At 47.9% G+C, this 18,546-nt stretch overlaps 2 protein-coding genes across 5 annotated transcripts in view; both read right to left on the bottom strand.

Moving 5' to 3' along the window:
- Window positions 1-488: 488 nt before the first annotated feature.
- On the bottom strand, window positions 489-13,867 carry Acrbp (acrosin binding protein). The gene is made up of 10 exons (XM_008825402.3): window positions 13,793-13,867; window positions 13,303-13,521; window positions 13,003-13,097; window positions 12,467-12,584; window positions 9,067-9,535; window positions 8,159-8,291; window positions 2,884-3,063; window positions 2,627-2,794; window positions 1,291-1,374; window positions 489-793 (listed from the first exon to the last, which is right to left on the bottom strand). The coding sequence occupies exons 1-10, from the start codon at window positions 13,830-13,832 to the stop codon at window positions 671-673; spliced, it is 1,629 nt and encodes a 542-aa protein (XP_008823624.1). The 5' UTR covers window positions 13,833-13,867; the 3' UTR covers window positions 489-670.
- A 1,753-nt stretch (window positions 13,868-15,620) lies between these two features.
- The window catches only part of Ing4 (inhibitor of growth family member 4), a 10,598-nt gene continuing 7,672 nt past the window's right edge, over window positions 15,621-18,546 (bottom strand). The window contains exons 3-8 of one of the 4 annotated variants that reach the window (XM_008825398.3): window positions 17,585-17,751; window positions 17,285-17,399; window positions 17,034-17,142; window positions 16,676-16,823; window positions 16,364-16,425; window positions 15,621-16,253 (exon numbers count right to left, since the gene is read on the bottom strand). In XM_008825398.3, the coding sequence (XP_008823620.1) occupies window positions 16,214-16,253; window positions 16,364-16,425; window positions 16,676-16,823; window positions 17,034-17,142; window positions 17,285-17,399; window positions 17,585-17,751 (641 nt within the window). In that variant the 3' untranslated portion in view covers window positions 15,621-16,213. The remainder of the gene's footprint in view (window positions 16,254-16,363; window positions 16,426-16,675; window positions 16,824-17,033; window positions 17,143-17,284; window positions 17,400-17,584; window positions 17,752-18,546) is intronic. The other 3 variants (XM_008825399.2, XM_017796184.2, XM_008825400.3) reach the window with 3 other exon arrangements.

The following is an 18,546-nucleotide window of genomic DNA, read 5'->3' as shown; positions in this document are numbered from 1 at the left end:
TTGAGACAGGGTCTCCCTGTAGCCCCAAGCTGGCCTGGAACTCACTATGTAGACCAGGCTGGCCTTGAACTCACAGAGATCCACCTGCCTCTGCCTCCCGAGTGCTGGGATTAAAGACATGCGCCACCACGCCTGGTGATGATAGATAATTTTTAAAAAGTAAGAAAATCCTACACTCAGTCTGAACTCATGAAGCCCAGAGCTTCAGAAATGAAGACCTACATGCCCTCACAATCCACATAACCCCTCAGATCCCAGCCACGCCCCTCTTCAGTTAACTCCTTGATTGCTTAGGTCTGCTGCTTCTCCTGGCAGAGGGTTCTTCCCTGAATGCCATTCCCATGACATCCTTTTACCTGCAGGTGGATCCCTAAAATTAAGAGCTGGAGATAGATTCTCAGAGAGTAAGGTAGTCTTGCTGAAGATGGGGATCATACCAAAACAGAGTACACAGGCTGAAAATAAACACTTTATATAAATATGTTCTTCAGCAGATGGAGTTCCCATCACAGACCTCTCTGGGACTGCTGTCCCAACCCAAGGAAAATGTGAGTAGGGGCCAGGTAAGAGACCTGTGAGGGGCACCTAGAAGCCAACTGACAGATGAGGTCTAAAAGCAATGGAAAAGGTAGAAAGGAAGGGCTAGGGTGGGGACAGCACAGACCCCAGTTCATCCGAACTGGCCTAGAGTTAAAGTGCTGAACTCCTGGCTCCATCGAAGTATAATGTCCTCACTTTTAGCCGGAGTCAACACGTTGTATGTCTCGTTCTGCAGACATCTCATGCGGGACACCTACAAGGGATATATACATAGGTTCTGTGTCTCAGAGGCACACAAGAAGCATGAGGTAAGGAGGTGTCAGAAGCAGGCATAGGTAGTAGAGGGAAGACAGAAACTTGGATGGCGGTTTTTAAGTAGTTCAACCTCCTTTAGGAAATGAGCTAAGACTCAGGGAGGAAGTATCTTATTCCAGACTACCCGATGAGTAAGATTAGAAGGCCAGAATGAAAGTCACCATCCAGTTCCCAGGCCAGCTGAGGGTTCTCCCTGTGGTGCCCTCAAGACCCATCCCTCTTATCTATGCTAGCCTCCCCTGCCCTCTGAGGGAGCCTGGCTCACTCCAAAACTGAGAAGAGGAAGAGGCACTGTATGGAGGCCTTTGCCCCAGAGATGCAAGTAGGGAACTGCTCTCCACAGCCCAGTTTCTGGAAAAGAGGGACTCAGAACAGACTGTCCTAGGTGGCTGACTAAGGGGTTGGTGGGAGGTAGATGGGTGGAGGATTGCTTACCTTTCGGTTCTGGTTTTTCATCAGGCACTGTTGACTTTTGAAGGAACAGTAATTTGGGTACTGGACATAGTCTGTGTCACAAACCTAAACCCGGAGTCAGGGAAGGGAACAAGATATCAGAATACTAACAGGTCACCAGTCCCTAGAGTATGGATAATAGCAGACCTGGGCAAGGAACCAGGTCTTACATACCTGGGGTGCCCCCGACTCTCTCTCTCTCTGAGGAACAGGCCTCTTCTCCCTCTACCCTTGTCCTCCCACCCACCTGGGAAACAGTCAGGAGGTGGGGAGAATCAGAAGGGCCTGCCCTATTGGTCAGTTTACTGGGAGTGAATAGAGAGAGATGGTCAAGGGTCCAGCACATCAGCTGGGGGAGGGAGCAGATAAATGGCCAAGGGCAGGCTTAGTATACCCAAGGCCCTGGGTTCCATCCACATACACACACAAAGTGTAGAACTCAGGAAGGTGACCCAATTAGTGGTCCAATTACTCTGGTGATGAGTGAGGGGGGAGGGCAGAGAGTCTCTAATGGATAACAGTGGATCATTCACTACTCTGTGAACCTTCGCTGCCTGTCTATAGATCTATGGAGGAGGCCGAGATATTTCCTGAGGTTCTTCCGGATCTTAGGGGTCCAAGTACAAGAATAGCCATGCAGCGCCCACCATACATCGCATAAGGGAACAGTCCTTAGCTCAACTCCCAGCCTTTCTTTTTTTCTTATCTCTTCATGCTAGAGAGAAGGATGCCAAGCAGGTGCTCTGCCACACAGTCACACCCACAGCCCGAACCAGCACTTTTGGGAAGTTACTTCTATTCCTTGCCTGGGCTCCTCCTATCAAACCACAGGAGGGGTGGGGCCTGGCTCTCAGCAACAATAGGTAATTAACTCCCTGGAGGAGGTAACTTTGGAAGAGGAGAAATGAGCTGATGTGGGGAAAGCACTGGAAGAGATGAGAAGAAGGCTGTCAGGCTGAAGCAGGGAGGCAGGCATCACAGGGCTGGGTGGCTTCTAATATTTTACTGTAGCAGTGAACAGAACTTTGGCCTGGAGTAGGCAGAGACTTGACCAAAGCCACTCAGCAAGTAACTGGCAGAGCTGGGACTAGAACCTGTATCTCCATCTCTTGTCTCCCACTGGGCAGGGTTCCTATTACTTTATCCAATGTAACCCTACTGTACTTGGGGAAGGGTATGCAGTGGTCTGTTGAAGAATGGCAGGATATCCCTGAGGACTAATCTTAAACTCTTTCCTCATCCTTGGGCTTCCCAGAACAAGAAAACCTGGAAGGAACCTGGTGAGGTTGGGAGCTGAGGTTGGAGAAAACGGTCTGACCTTGGTGGGGAAATCCCCTTCCTGGAAGCTAAGGAACTCAGCCTTGAGCCAGCTGGAGACTCTGTTATCTTCACAGCCCTTTGTGGCAAGCCGGGCACACCAGAAGTCCATGCGGAGCCCACCGTACATATCTAGCCCAAAAAAGCGGCCTCCTTCCGGGATCCCTGCCTATACACAGAAGACAAGTGAGAGGCACATGTCTCCCTCCCTCCAAGCCTCCTTCCCACAGCCCCACTGCAGCCTGCCCAGTGAGGTACCTGGTTGCCGGTGGATATGCTCTGGGCTGAGAGCAAGGGGCTGATGAAGGATGTCTTGTGGGAAGCATCACACTGCTGCCGTTGCACGTTGCCCTCAGTGTGGCACTGTTCCAACTTCAGGGAACAGAATGCACAGAGGGGACAGGCAGCTGTGTGTCGCCGTCCAAGACTGTCACAGACCTGGGACAGGAGTGTGAGTGAGAGGCTGAGGCTTGGCAGGCTGCCCTCGTGCTTGTATCAGCCCTCTAGAGCCACCACCAGGATGTTGGATGCATTTGCCTCAAGGCCCTTTGCTAGCTTTCTGTTTTTAATTCCTGTCCTCTTTCCCAAGGATTCCTCAGGAACCTCATCTCAGTTCTTTCTGGCCCCTTTTCTGCGATGGTTTCTGTGAGCCTAGTTAATTTTCATTTACCTGCAGATCGCACCCAAATTTTTATATCACTAGCTCAGATTTCTTCCCCAAGCTCCAAATTCTTGCCAAGTGACTGATAGGCATCTCCCATCAGCTGACACACACATCACCCTTGCTTAACCAATCTGAAAAGGACCCGTAATCCTGTTCTCCACTCCACTAATGATAATACTAATATTTGCAGAGGTGACATAATGCTGGCAGGCAGAGGCAGGAGGATCATAAATTTGAAGGCTTGCCTAAGCTGCATAATAAGCTGCTCTCCAAAAAAATGAAACAGGCATAGTGGTTCACCCTCTTGGGAAGTAGAATCGGCAGAAGGATTAGGGATTCAAGATCATCTTGGCTACATATCAAGTTCCAGGTTAACCTGGGCTACAGGAGACCCTGTCTAAAAACAAATAATAGCCAGGTGTGGTGGCGCACACCTTTAGTCCCAGCACCTGGGAGGTAGAGGCAGGCGGATCTCTGTGAGTTCAAGGCCAGCCTGGTCTATATAGTGAGTTCCAGGTGCACTGGGGAGACAGGGAGATCTTGTCTCAAAAAGACAAAAAAAAAAAAAAAAAAAAAAAAAAAAAAAAAAACCCACACAATAACGGTTAGGCATGGTACCACATGCCTTTAATCCCAGCACTCAGGAGGCACAGGCAGACAGATCCCTTTGTGTTTCAGGTATGCATAGCAAGTTCCAGGCCAACCAGGGCTACATAGCGAGACCCTGTCTAAAAACAAAAACAAAACCATTTAATAGCTCAAGTACTAACAAATAATATCTGCATTTATTCATGAAGAAATTAAGGCTCAGAGTGGTTGAATATATGGCTCAAAGTTGAACATGGATCTAGGCCTTCTAATTCTCAAACCTACACACCATCATCAAATGCCTATGTTCAAAACAAAACTGCCAGGTTCTTTTTTTGGGGCGGGGGTAGGTTGAGACAGGGTCTCCCTGTAACCCCTGCTGGCCTGGAACTCGCTATGTAGATTAGGCTGGCCTTGAATTCACAGAAATCTGCCAAGTGCTGGGATTAAAGACATGCCACCATGCTCGGCTCAAAACTGCCAAGTTCTTATAAGGTCTGCCCAGAGTGGAGTTACTCATCTCCTAGCTGAATGGCCCTGAACGAGTATCCTCAGTACTATCAGGAAGATCTGGCCAGGTGGCACCTTCAGTTAATCCCATTGTCCTCAAAGATGAAGCCGGAAACAGGGCTTGGACTCAAGTTCAGCACTTGCTAACTCTGTACAGCAGCATGCAAGGGACATGTTACACAACTTCTACATTAGTACCCTAACTTTTTAAATTGTCTTCTGCCACTCTGAGCCCAGTAAAATAGACTCTGTTCCCTAATCCAAGCATGCCATCCATAGGACTTTCTCCCATGACCTCTGAGCTTGTGTGTTTCTAGAAACCTCTCTAGAGCATACTCTTGTAAATACTGCTGGCTCTATATTAACCTGCCCTTTGGGGCTCAAGGTCCTTAAGACCAAGAAAGTGTGTTCATTCTGAGTCCTTCATGAACTCACAATTCCTCCGCGCTGCTCAGAGCCTTTGTACATACCATCCCCTCTTCTAGGAACCTTCTAAGGGGGCCCTCCCTGCCCGCTCTTTTGGTCTCCATCTAAAAAATTCCTGGAAAGAACATTCTTCTATCATTCCTTTTTGTTGTTGTTTTTGTTTTGTTTTGTTTGTTTGTTTGTTTGTTTGTTTTGAGACAGGGTCTCCCTGTAGCCCCAGCTGGCCTGGAACTCACTATGTACACCAGGCTAGTCTTGAACTCACAGAGATCTGCCTGCCTCTGCCTCCTGAGTGCTGGGAATAAAGGCCATGAGCTACCACGCCCAGCCTTCATTCTTTTTTTTTAAGATTTTTTTTTCTTTTGGTCTTTTTGAGACAGGGTCTCCCTGCAGGTCCAGCTGCCCTGGAACTCACTATGTAGACCACGCTGGCCTTGAACTCACAGAGATCCGCCTGCCTCTGACTCCCAAGTGCTGGGACTACAGGCGTGCGCCACCCTGCCTGGCTTCTTCTATCATTCTAAATACGGAGAGCTGTGGGTTCCCTGTACTCTTCCTTTGTACTCTTCCCTTATTCTCCTTTCAGTGCTATCTCATCCTGCCAACTGGGGTGCTGGAGATCAAACCTTGGACATGCTGGACAAGCAGTCTTTCACTGAGCCACACCCCAGCCCCAAATTTTCCTTCTCCTTCTCCCCGACTGGATTCCAAGAGGACAGGCATTGGATCTGCTTTATGAACTCAAAAGATCTGCCTGCCTCTGCCTCCCAAGTGCTGGGATTAAAGCCACGCCCGGCAACATATATTCTTTCTACTGGCTCTGTTCTTCTAGAAAACTCTAATACAGATTATGGCGTCATTCCCCTGGGTGACCAGCCAGAGATCTGGTTGTAGGTTGGCTACCTTGGACCACTTCCATTGTGGAAAAGGCAGTATTTTGTCCTTATTGGACAAATATATACAATAGATACTTATTCTGGTTATGTATTTGCCTTCCTGAACATAATGCTTCTGCCAGAACTGCCATTCATGGACTTACAGAATGCCTTATTCATTGTCATGGTATTGCTACACGGTATTGCTTCTGATCAAGGATCTTACTTCACAGCCAAAGAAGTTGGGCCATGGACTCATGCTCATGGAATTTACTGGTCTTGCCATGTTCCCTACCACCCCGAAGCAGCTGGCTTTATAGAACAATGCAATTGTCTTTTAAAGACAATAACAATTAGATGGCAACAGCCTGGAGGGCTGGGGCAGGGTTCTCCAGAAGGCAGTGTCCAATATATGGTGATGTTTCTCCTATAGATAGGATTCACAGGTCCAGGAATGAAGGTGTGGAAATGGAAATGGTATCACTCACTGTCACCCCTAGAGACCCACTAGGAAAATGTTCCTGTTCCTGCAACACTATTCAACGCAAGCCTGAAAGCTTTGGTTCCAGAGGGAGGAGTGCTTCTGCCAAGAGGCACAACAAACATTCCATTGAACTGGAAGTTGAAATTTCCTCCTGACCACTTTGGGCTGTGATGCCCTTAAGTCACAGGCTAAGAAAGGAATAACAGTGTTAGGAGGAGTGATTGAGCCAGACTATGAGGGGGAAATCGGACTGCTTCTCCACAGTGGTGGTAAGTTGATTATGTCTGGAGTGCAGGAGCTCCTTTATGGCATCTCTTGGTGTTACCACATTCTGTGACTAAGGTCAATAGAAAACTACAACTCTATCCAGGCAGGATGAAAAATGGTCCAGGCTCTTTAGGGATGAAGGTGTGGGTCACTCCTCCAGGGAATGAACAAAGACCTGCTGAAGTGCTCACTGAGGGAGGAAGAAATGGGTAGTAGAGGAAGGTAGTTATAAATATCAGCTAAAGCTACATAACCAGTTACAGAAACAGGAATTGTAATTGACGTGACTATTTCTGTTCTATTTTGTTAAGAACATGTCTGTGCATATGTGCACATATATTAAGCAGATATTTGTGTTTTCTTTCCTCTATTTATCATGTAATGTAACATCGGTTGAGATAATAACAGTGGCTAAGTGTTGTAAATCTATATTATCATATTTAAGTTATGGGACACTAAAAGACTAAGCATTCCTCAAGGATGCCACCTATTCTAAAAACAATATGTTTATAGTGCATGTGGGATCATTATATTGTGTTAGGCAGAATTAAGACCTTGTTATTGTTTTCATTTGGAAATTAAGCATGGCATAAAGAGATGTCATTGGGTGTCAAGTTTGACAAGGGATGAACTTGTGATGGCTAATCTTGGTTGTCAATTTGACTGGATCTGTAATCAAATAAAAGGTAAGTCACTGGGAACTCTTGTGAAGCATTTTCTTGACCATATCATTTGAAGTGTGGAAAGCCACCCTAAATGTGAGTGGCAACTTCTGGGGGCAGCCCGGGTAACAGTCATGGAAGAAGGAAACTTCGTTCTTTGTTAACCTTCACTCTCACTAGTGAGTTCATGATCCTGTTGCTGCCTCTGCTGAATTTTCTTCACTGATATTAGGATCAGTTTCTTCAGGCTTCCAGTGCAGACTGAAGATCAAGCAGCTGTCCAGGAATCCTCCAGGCCTTCAGCACTAGACTGGGGCTGCTGAGACATCCAGCCTCATGGACTGAGCAACTACCAGATTCTTGGCCTCTTCCGTGTGAGACAGGCATCAATGGACTACCCAGACTGTATTCAGCAAGTCAGTCTAGTAAATCCCTTATATATATAAATTCTATTGGTTCTGATCTTCTAGAAAACCCCAATACAGATAGATTCTGCTGTTTTGTTTTTGTTTTTGTGGTACTGGGGCTTGTACCTAGAGTCTTCTGCATGCTAAGATAGTGTTCTACCACCAACCTCCATCTTTAATCCTTTTTACTTTTTTAAAATTTTGAGACAGGATCTAAGTTGAAATCACTCTGTAGCCCATGCTATAGAGGCGAATTTGTGATCTCCTGCTTCAGCCTCCCAAGTAGCTGGGATGACAGGCCTGACATCCCATGGCATTACAAGACTTGGTGGGAACAGATTCTATGAACCTTCTGGAAGGGAAGAGCTGAAATCTAAGACATAGCTAGGTACTGAAGATGCCGAATGGTATTCAAGGGGTGGCTTACAGCCTAACAACTTGAAGGACTGAAGGATACATTCCAGATCAGACTGGCTTCCAGACTAAGTACTGAGCCTTCCTCTAAGGTGGCCTGGAGATGTCCTTTCAAGGAATCTCTTCAACTATGTCTCATGCTTTCCTTGCCCAGCCCCCTCACCCATGGCTCACACAGTGCCAGGCCCATGGAATGTCCAGTGGCATGTATCCATTAAATAGCATGGTGGGCATACCGAATCCCCGAAGCCAAGGATCTCCTCCTCCATGTAGCTCCAGGCCTTGGCTGTGGGAGTCATGGTGCAGGTATTCTCCATAATAGAATAGCACAGCACTATCATGGTGTCCATGTGGGGCAGCTGCAGGATGCTGCAAGAAGATAGTACAGACTGGTGGGGACAGGCCAGAGGGCTCGGGGAGAAAACCACATCCACTCTTCCCCACCACTGAGCAGTTGGTCTTGGTCACATGCATTCAGTATGTTTAGCAGAGGGCCTCCATTGTGGAGCCTGAGAGGCCCTTGGACCAACTGCCTTGCTTTACAAATGAGGAACTGAGGTCCAAAATGGAGAAATAGGGGTTGGAGAGATGGCTCAGTGGGTAAGAGCACTTGCTGCTCTTCCAGAGGACCCAAGTTTTGTTCCCAGCACTCACTTTAGCGGTCACAACCACCTGTAACCCCAGTCCCTAGGGATCCAATGCCCTCTTTTGGCCTCCACAGACATCTGCACACACATGGCATACACACACACACACACACACACACACACACACACACACACACACATACATAAAAAAAACATATATATATAAAAAAAGACACACACACACACACACACACACACACACACACACACATACATCAAAATAAAATAAATCTTTAAAAAACAACAACAACAACAAAATGGAGAAATAACTTTCTGAAGGCTTTAGTGCTAATCAAGGCCAGAGACAAGACCAGAACCCAGGGTGGGGCTTAAACCAATGATGGATATAGAACAGGTGAGGACTGCCATTACTAGCTGTGCGTGAAGCTCAAGCAGGTCTGAGTGGGTCTGGGACCAAAGGTGGCAAGTGGGCTTCTCATTTCCAAAGAAGGCAGCAGGGATGGCAGGGCCCATGAGGAAGTCACGATTTCCTGTACCTGCCAGAGTTTTGGCCTCTCCAGGAGGAATCTTCCTTGTACATTTGATTCATATCATCCATTTCTTGAGCTGATTGAATGAGCTTCTGGATATTCTCCATCATCAAAGGAGCAGAGTCCACTTCTCGGACCCGGGGAGTGAAGGAGGAAGGGTTGGAAGACAAAGATTCAGACTCAAACCTAGGCTCTGAGTCTGTCTGCAGACTGGTCATTGACTCCAGGCTCTCTTCTGTCCCCTGCCCCTCTTCCTGTTTGGTCTCCTCCTCTTCCTCCTCCTCTTCCTGCTCTTCTTGCTCCTGCCCTTCCTCTTGCTTATGTTCTTGTCCTTGCTCCTGCTTGTGCTGTTCTTGTCCCGGCTTACGCTCAGTCTGCTGCTCCTTGCCTCCCAGGGACAAGGATGACTGCAGCAGTTCCTCTACATTGTTGTTAAGCCGCTCAGGCCAGGGCTGGAAGGCCTGGCGTTCTGTGGCTGCTGCAGCAAGGTTTAGGAGGGACCAAGGACGAAAAGAGAGAGATGGTCAGGTTTCTTTTCCTTAAAGAAACCACAGTTAGCTGGGCGTGGTGGCACACACCTTTAATCCCAGCACTTGGGAGGCAGAGGCAGGGAGATCTCTGTGAGTTTAAGGCCAGTCTGGCCAGTCTGGTTTACATGATGAGACCCTCCTCACTAAAAAAAAAAGAAAAAAAAAAGAAAAAGAGATATGGTGGTACAATGGCACAGGCCTATAATCCCAGTACCTAGGAGGTGGAGGCACTACTTATTGAGTCTGAGGCTAAGATCACATGAAATCCTGTCTCATAAACAACAACACAGCCAGGTATGATGGTGGAAGCCTCAGGAGCTAGAGTCAGGCAGATCTCAGTGAGATTGAGGCCAGTCTGGTCTGCATAGCCAGTTCCAGGCCAGCTGGAGCTACTAAAAGAGACCTTGTCTCAAAAAAAACCAAAAAGAAAAAACAGCTCAGCATTTAAAAAAATATTTTATTTATTATTTTAATTTTATGTATATGAGTGTATTCCCTGCATTTATATCAGTGCACCCATATTGTGCAATACCCATGGAGGTCAGAAGAAGGCGTTGGATCCTCTGGAACTGGAGGCTGCCATGTGGGTGCTGGGAACTGAATAACTGGTCCTCTGGAAGAGCAGCCAGTGCTCTTAACCAATGAGTCATCTCTCCAACCCAGCTAAGAAATTAAAAAATAAACAAATAAGGGGGCTGGAGAGACGGCTCAGTGGTTAAGAGCACTGACTGCTCTTGTAGAGGACTGGGGTTCAAATCCCAGCACCCACATGGCAGCAACAACTGTCCGTAACTCCAGTCCCAGGGCACCCGACAGCCTCTTCTGTCCTCCGCGGGCATTGCACGATATGGGTGCACTTACCTACACGCAGCAATACACACATACACATAACATAAAAATAATTTTAAAAAATCTAAAAAAATATAGATAAAAATAAAGTGGTCCTAGCTGGGTGTTGTGGCACACAACTTTAATCCCAGCACTCAGGAGGCAAAGGTAGGCAGATCTCTATGCGTTTGCAGCCAGTCTACATATTGAGGAGTTCTCGATATGTTGAGTTCCAGGTCAGCCAGGGCTATATAGTAAGACCCTGTCTCAAAAAATAAAATGAAAAGGTGGTGGGTGATTGAGGGAGATATCTATTATTGACCTCTGGCCTCCACATACATGTACACACATACATGAACATACATACATACCCAACCAAGAAACTAATATTAATATCAAAATGAAATAGTACCATGACAAACATGGTATTGGTGGTACCTGTGGCCTTCCCACCTGCCCTACAAGTGTACTTCATCCCTAACTCCTAGCTCAAATGTCACCTTTTACCCACCTCACCTAGAGAACACCAAGTAGTCTGAATAGCCAGCAACAAATTCTGTTTGGGTGAGAGGGAATCTGGGAATCAAACCCAGGGCCTCATGCATGCTAAGCATATGTTCTAGTATTAAGCTATAATCCCAGTCTAAATACTTTATAAAATGAAGACAGTAGCTTATAAAAGGCTCAGAGGGCTTTTCTTGCTGGTGTGATGGCACACACCTATAGTCCCAGCACTTGGGAGGAAGAGGCAGGCGGATCTCTGTGAGTTCAAGGGCAGCCTGGTCTACATAGTGAGTTCCAGGCCGGGGGAGGGGGGCTACAGTGAGACCCTGTCTCAAAATAGAAAAAAAAAAGAAAAGAAAAAAGGCCCAGAGGGCCTTTCTTTTTTAATTAAAAAAATTGCCGGGCACCTTACATAGTGAGTTCCAGGACAGCTGGGGCTACAGGGAGACCCTGTCTCAAAATGACCAAAAAAAAAAAAAAAGAAAGAAATTAACTGTAAATTTTTTTATTTATTCATTTTTTTATTTTGAATGTATGAGTGTTTCTCCTGCATGTATTTAAGTGCACCAATGCCTGTGGAAGCCAGAAGATGTTGGATCTCCTGGAACTGGAGTTACAGATGGTTGTTAGCTACCATGTGGGTGCTGGGAAATAAACCCTGATCTTCTGCAAGAGCAGCCAACGCTCTTAACTGCTGGAGACATCTCTGCAGTCCCTAATTTTTAATTTTTAATTGTGTGTGTGTGTGTGTGTGTGTGTGTGTGTGTGCAGATCAGAAGAGGGTGGTGGATTGCCTGGAGCCAGAGATACAGGTAGTTGTGAGCCCATGAACCTGGGTGCTGGGAACTAAACTCCAGGTCCTCTGTAAGAGATGTATACGCTATTAACCACTGAGCCATCTCTCCAGCTCCCCGGGAGGGCTTTTAATTCTGGAATGTCTTTGGAACTAGGAAAAATGGGATTCAGGCAGAGGCTGGAGAGAGGGCTCAGCAGCAGTCAAGATCACTGACTGTTCTTCCAGAGGACCAAGGGTTCGGTTCCCAGCACCTACAAGGCAGCTAAAAATTATCCCTAACTCCAGTTTCAGGGGCTCTGACACCCTCTTCTGGCCTCTGTGGGCATTCCACACATGTGATGCAGGCAAAACACCTGTACACATAAAATTGGATTCAGGCAAAGACCCTAAGTAATAGTGAAAGATACTCTGTGATAGAAGAGCTCTAACATGTTTTGTAAGAATCAAAAGTCCAGGCAGGTATGGTGGCTCATGCCTTTAATCTCAGCACTTGGGAGACAGAAGCAGGTGGATCTCTGGGAGTTCAAGGCCAGCCTGGTCTACATAGCGAGTTCCAGGCCAGCTGGAGCTACAAGGAGACCCTGTGTCAAAAAAAAAAAAAACCAAAAAACAAACAAACAAACAAACAAACAAAAAAAAAAAACAAGAAAGAAAAGTCCCTCCTCCCCAATTTATCATTCTCTCTACCACCAATGCCTTATATCTGGGGCCCTGGGAATAGTGCTCTCCCAATGCTGGAAGGTCTTACCTGTAGCATGGGATGCCATGGCAGAGGTCATGGTGGTGGGAGCAACTTCTGATGAAGACTCCAATTCCTTGAGAGTGTTAGGGGAAAGAATGGAGACTGGCTGGGAGCACCGGACTCTCTGTGGGGAGAGAAGGAAAATGGGGATGGTTTTCCCAAAGTGCTGACCACTCCTGCCCCCAGCAGTTTCCTCTCCAAGCAAGTCCCATTTTTGCAGTTCTTGGGCAGGGCTGAAGGAACATGGTCCCTGTCGGGATCCTTTAAGCTATATCTCTGCCTTCACTCTTCCCATCTGACTCGAATAAAATCAGAGACCCCCTCAGAAGAAACGGAGGGGCTTATCCCTGCCTCAGAGAATACTCATAGCAAGGGTTGTTCAGATTGCATGACAGTCCAAAGTGATACTGTATTCACACATAATCTAGGCAGATGATGGCAAACTGGCAGGGAAGATGGATTCAAAGATGGGACCCTTCTTCAACTTTCCACTCCCACAGCCTCTACCTCAGCCCTAAGTCATCAGATCCAACCTTTCTCACCTTGGCATAGTAGAGATGGTTGGAGCAACGATATTGAGAAAACTGGCAGAATGACTCAAACCAGGAGGCATAAGGAAGGTCGGAGCAGACAGCACCTGAGAAACGGGAAGCTCATAGAGAAGGTAAATATGGGAAGGCCAGGGCCAGGACCCAGGTTAAGGTCTCCGAGAGCAAGCTCTGGGGTGAGCTGCCAGCCATACCACCACCGCCCCCCGCCCCCCCGACTTGACCACAAAGCTTTTGCCTCGAGTCTAAGTTTTCTCTGGGTGCCTCGGTTTTCCCACTGGTCTGGCCCCTCACCATCTGGTACTAATCCGTGGTTTTCATATTGGTCCAACTGGAGGATAGTGGGGTTCCGGCAGCCATGGGTTGCACGGAGGCGGCAGGTGGTCTCTGCCTTCCAGGTTGGGGTCAGCAAGGCGAAGAAACGTTCATATTCAAGGGAAGAGAGAGGGCTGCCTGGATTGGAGGACGAAGAAGACGCCTCAGCTGGGGCAGGTGTCACAGGCGGAAGCAGCACTGCGGGGAGGTGGGGAAGACATGGAGAGACCGCACCCCAAAACATACCTGGGTCCCAGGGGTCAAGCCCAGCCTGGCAAGTAGGCCCCGTGTGAACTAAGGCCTGGGGGCTGCCTGATGACCAGAATGTGAGGTTTCTAGGGGTAGAGACAAAGGTCCAACCTCTCCGAAGCCAGCAAGTGGCCAAATGGGACCACCACCTTGGAACCCATGGAAAAGGATTCTCAGGGGGCCAGGCCTGTGAGTCTCAGGGCAGGTGGCTGCTTCTCACCCTCCAGGAGCAGAAGGAAGCCAGCATCTAGTGTCCTCATGGCTCGAGAAGACCCACCCGCGTTTTCAGACCAAAGCTGCCTCAACGGGCCAACCTTCGGAGCCGGTGTCGCGGGCTGGCAACTCGGGAGTAAGGATACCGCTGCCGCTGCCACGTCACAGAAGGCGGGTACGAGGCCAGGCCTCGAGACTACCCGGGGCGCTGTACCAGTTGCCTGCAGTAGAGTGGGAAGGCAACAGCAGCTCCTCAGGTGGATCTTCAACAGAGGAGGCCCTGTGCTGATGAGTACTGCTCTGAATTTATCTTTGCGCTGCTGGGGATTGAACCTAGTGCCTCGCCTGTCAGAGTAACCCTAGATGTGTGTTAGCATTCAAGATAAACCTGGATTTAGGGAAGCAAAGCATCCAGTCTCATGGAGGCCCTGATGTGAGCACAGGCAGGGCTCTCTGGGCAGTAGAGCTGGGATATCTGAAATAAAGGCAGGGACAACCTAGGCAAGAGCTAGGGGAGACATCACTAGGGAAAAAACAGGCCCAAAGGGAAAATGAGTGCAGGGTTGATCAGGGTGAACCCAAATAAGGACGGTTCATTTGTCCAAGGGACTTAATGTCCCGAGAGGGAGGGGACCAAGAGAGTTCTGCTGCAGTCCAGCTAGCTGCAGGGCATCCTAAAATCTGAGTGGGAAGGGTAGGGGATGAAGGAAAAAAGACACAGAAACAGCTGGGATCAGGAGGATCTGAAGGCTGATGACCATGCAGGTACTTTATTGCAGGATGACAATGTTTTTAGACCTTGCCTTAAAGCAGGAAAGAATCTACTATAAAAATATAGCACAAAACCACAAGTTCTTTTGAACCACACAGTTTCAATAATCAGTTTCACTAATCACAGGCACTTGCGCCAGCAGTAGGCAAGCACAACTTCTAAGACAAAGGCATGTACCTGCAAACGGTTGGCATTCGTTAATATGTACCTGTATAAGCACCATCCAAGCAGAACTACAAAGAGAAAAACATGCACGTGGAGAATGACTATCAGAGACTGACCTGTATATAGGCCAGGTCAGCCAGGACAGGTCTTGCCAATATCCCCTTAGCTGCTCCCCAGGGGCTGAACTGCCTGTGCCACTACCCTGTGTTTACCAGGATAGGCTTTGCCAATATCCTGTTGGCTGCTGGGGGGTGGGGCAGGCAGCCTGCACCTGGCAGCCCTGGATATTCAGCTCCCAACACAGTTCATCAGGGTGTGGGAAGAATATATTTGCTTTGGGTCTATTTTGTATTTGTTGTGGTGTTGCAGAGTGATTTATTTTTATGTGTTTGCCGGCATACGTATGGCTGCATGCACACCTTTGCCTGCATATATATGCACCACCTGCATGTGCAGTGCCCTTGGAGGCCGGAAGAGGGTGTTGGATCCCCTGAAACTGGAATTATAGATGGTTGTAAGCTGCATGTGGGTCCTCTGCAAGGCCAGCAAGTGTTCTTAACTGTGAGCCATCTCTCCAGCTCCCTATTTTGTACTTAAAATTAGAAATCAATAGTAACACAGTACACACATATAATGCAAATACATGATTTATTGGAAATTAAGTGAAAAGTGTTTCATGGAGAATAGATGCATAATTTACAAAGTTCTGAGACCTCTGGTCTCTGGTACTTCTCCAAGTGGAGAAGTTGTGGGTACCACTCACTGTAAGTACCACACACGGTTTCCTTGTCCTCTTCTGGAAAACCATCCTCCTGGTTGCCTCTCATCCAACCCAGAAAATGCAAGAAATGTTTAGCACAGGTATGGAAATAAGTGTCTGTACAATAAACACAGCAGGTCAACATGTATAGCTTTTATTTACCTACCCAAACTCCTTTTACATATGAGTTATCTGTGTTCCACCTTGCCCCTCTCCCATTCAAGGCCAGGATGAATCCCTGTGGCATACAGGAAGGGATGACCCTTCAATTAGGTCAGAGCCCAAATGATCTAGAGGATTTCTCACCATGAAAAAAGAATGGAGAAGATAGTTTATCCTACCTAGTCCCCGCCAAGGAGGGGAGGATTAAGGAGACTCCACTGCCCCAGTCCTTAAATACAAAGCAAGGAGAATGAAAAGGACCCTCCCTCTGAAATACAGCACCAACCTCAGCATAGAGGCAAAAGGACAGGGAGCAAGATCCTTTCCCTCTGAAGGAGAGGGTGAAATGAGAGCACATACCATCAGCGGCTGCTACACCCTCCCTACCGGGTTTAGGATGCAGCCTCAGCACCGGGAGTGGGGAGGGGGAGGAGAAGGGATGACGGTACTGCACCGTTGGTACGGCATGTCGACATCTCCCCGGACCCCAGTCCCCAGTACAGGCATTCCTCTGCCCACTAGCCTAGGTCAGGGGATGTGGAAGAATCTGCGATGGACTCCAAGGAATCCTATTTCTTCTTTCGTTCTTGGGAACAGCGTGGACAAAACCTAGAAACCAACATGGAAGGGCAAGGCAAGGAGAAAGTGAAGGGTGAGTGCCCTCTGCCACTTGGCTTTGGGATAGTCAGCTCCTGCCACAGCTCAGCTTGGTCACTTACCATTTCCCTCGAGGCTTGGTTGTCAGCCCCACACAGGCAAAGTGGAACCACTCGATGGAACACTGGAAAGGGAAGATGGAATGTAGCAGTCAGCGGCCTGGGGAAGGTAGAAGAAGAAAGGAAAGCCCTCCACAGATGCCTAGAAGTGCCTTTATTCCAGTCTTTTGGAGACTTATCAAAGTCTCAAGGCCCCCCAGCTCTAGCCACCATCCTGTTCTGAGGTCCCTCTCTTCCATTATGGGCCACTAACCTTTTATACTTCCTCCCGCCCCTTAGAGCCCCTCCCCTAATCCTGAGGCAAATGGTTCTCACATCTGGGTTGTCACAGCCGATCATCTCTCCATAGGAGACCTGGTGACAAAGGCAATATGTGGGTTCGTTGGGATCCACAGGCATATCCAACACATCAGAGGGGTGGACACTGCCAAAGGTCACTGAGGGCATCCCATACTCAGGACTTCTGCATGCCAAGAGGAAGAGAAAGTGTCATGTGCAGGAAGGGAAGCTACAACCTGAGCTCTCAGAGGTGGCAGCAGATGGTGGTGAGGCACGTGGCTTCTTCTCTACCCAGCAGACAGCACAATGATAAACAGCGTTACTGGCACAGAAGACAGGAAAGGTGGCAAGAGGCAGTGCTGGGTAGGAGGTGGGTGTCCTCTGGTATACTCACGTGCGCACAAGCTTTAACTTCTTCTGGGCAGCCTTGGGGGCTTCTTCATCCGAGTTTTTCCCTTTGGAACGGGCACGGGCAGCTTTCTTCTCCTTTTGAGTCCGACCTTCTAGGAAGGAAGGATAAGCCAGAAGGCAGAGACAGAAAGGTGGGTTAAGTCCTCATTATCCCCGTTCCAACTTGGTGCTACTCCCTCACCGGTGAAGAGCTGGCTCTGCTCCCTCTGGGTCCTTGCCCGCCCCCCTCCTCACTCTTTTTGCCTTTGCTGGAAGAGCTGTCATAGTCACTTGACTCGATCTGTTTCTCCTTCAGATCAGCCTCAAAACGGGCCAGGTCTGTGTCCAGCCGCCGAATGTGTTTGTCCACCTGTGGGGGAAGGAAGAAGGGAGAGAGGTACAAGGCTGGTTCCAATGAAAGGAAAGAGGCTAAGGCAAAAAAAAAAAATCTATGGATCTCCCAGACCCAAAACAGAGCCCAACACGCTGAAGGATGGGTCTAAGACCCCGAGGATTAGATAGGAAGTAGGTGGGGAGCCATGAACAGGGCCATACCATCTCATAGGTCTGCATGGCAAGCTGCACCTTGTCGTCACCAAATTCCTTGCACTTGCCATAGGCTTCCTGGATCTGTCTGAGAAGGGCCAATTTTTCCTCCGAGCTCAGGCTGCGGGCGCTACTCATATATTCAGTGGCCAACTTGTCAATTTCAGCCTTCAGGTCTACAACAGAGACAGAGGCCTGGTCACAATGACCCCTGGGTGGCTAGATGAAACATACTTCTTCCTCTTGTTCCTTGGACCTTTTCCATTGGCCATCAACACCTTCAAACTGAAATGTACCAATGTTCATAGGTACCGTGGAAATGCAAAATATCCATATTATTTGGGCCTCTAGAGATAGTATCTCAGTATGTAGCTTGGGCTGGCCTTGAATTTATGATTCTCCTGCCTCAGATTACCTAGTGCTGTGATCATAAGCATGTGCCATCATGCCTAGCATCCTATTTGTTTTAAAGGTGCCTTTAAGGTGCAGAAAACATGACTATCACAGTTGGAACTTAAACTACTGCAACACAATGTGGTATTTGTACAACACATTAACACGAAGCACACTTTTGTTGATATTTCAAGATGTTTCTTTGCAGGGTTTGGCTGCTGCTTGACTCAGGAGTTCTGTTCCAAAGGCCACCTTTTCTTCCAAACAGTTCTGACTGCTGCCAACCAGGCTGGGCCACTCACTGCTGCTCCAGCCTCCAGGTCTCACAACTTTGCTTTTTCATTTTCTTGAGACAAGGTCTTGCCCAGTTTGGCCTTGAATTTATGATCCTCCTGCCTAAAATGCTGGAATGTTGGGTATGAAGATATAACATTAAGTCTGGATTCCTCCATGGAATGATGTTCTGCTTCCTTACCGTCCTCCCTTTTTTTTTTTTTTTTTTTTTTTTTTTTCTTTTTGTGGGTTTTAAAGCTTCTTTTTTTATTTTTTTTTTTACTAAAATGTCGCCCCCCCTCCCC

This window comes from Nannospalax galili, unplaced genomic scaffold (assembly GCF_000622305.1).
Source record: "Nannospalax galili isolate Female #2095 unplaced genomic scaffold, S.galili_v1.0 scaffold589, whole genome shotgun sequence".
Taxonomy (NCBI): domain Eukaryota; kingdom Metazoa; phylum Chordata; class Mammalia; order Rodentia; family Spalacidae; genus Nannospalax; species Nannospalax galili.
The sequence above is the reverse complement of the archived record's forward strand: the minus strand, read 5'-3'. Positions and strand labels throughout refer to the sequence as shown.

Coding starts and splice junctions, on each gene's coding strand:
- Acrbp (XM_008825402.3), bottom strand. CDS start 13,832: ATGAGGACACTAGATGCTGGCTTCCTTCTGCTCCTGGAGG. Junction 8,292..9,066: donor AGAGGCCAAAACTCTGGCAG/GTACAGGAAATC, acceptor ATCTTCTTGCAG/CATCCTGCAGCTGCCCCACA. Junction 2,795..2,883: donor GCATATCCACCGGCAACCAG/GTACCTCACTGG, acceptor TTCTGTGTATAG/GCAGGGATCCCGGAAGGAGG.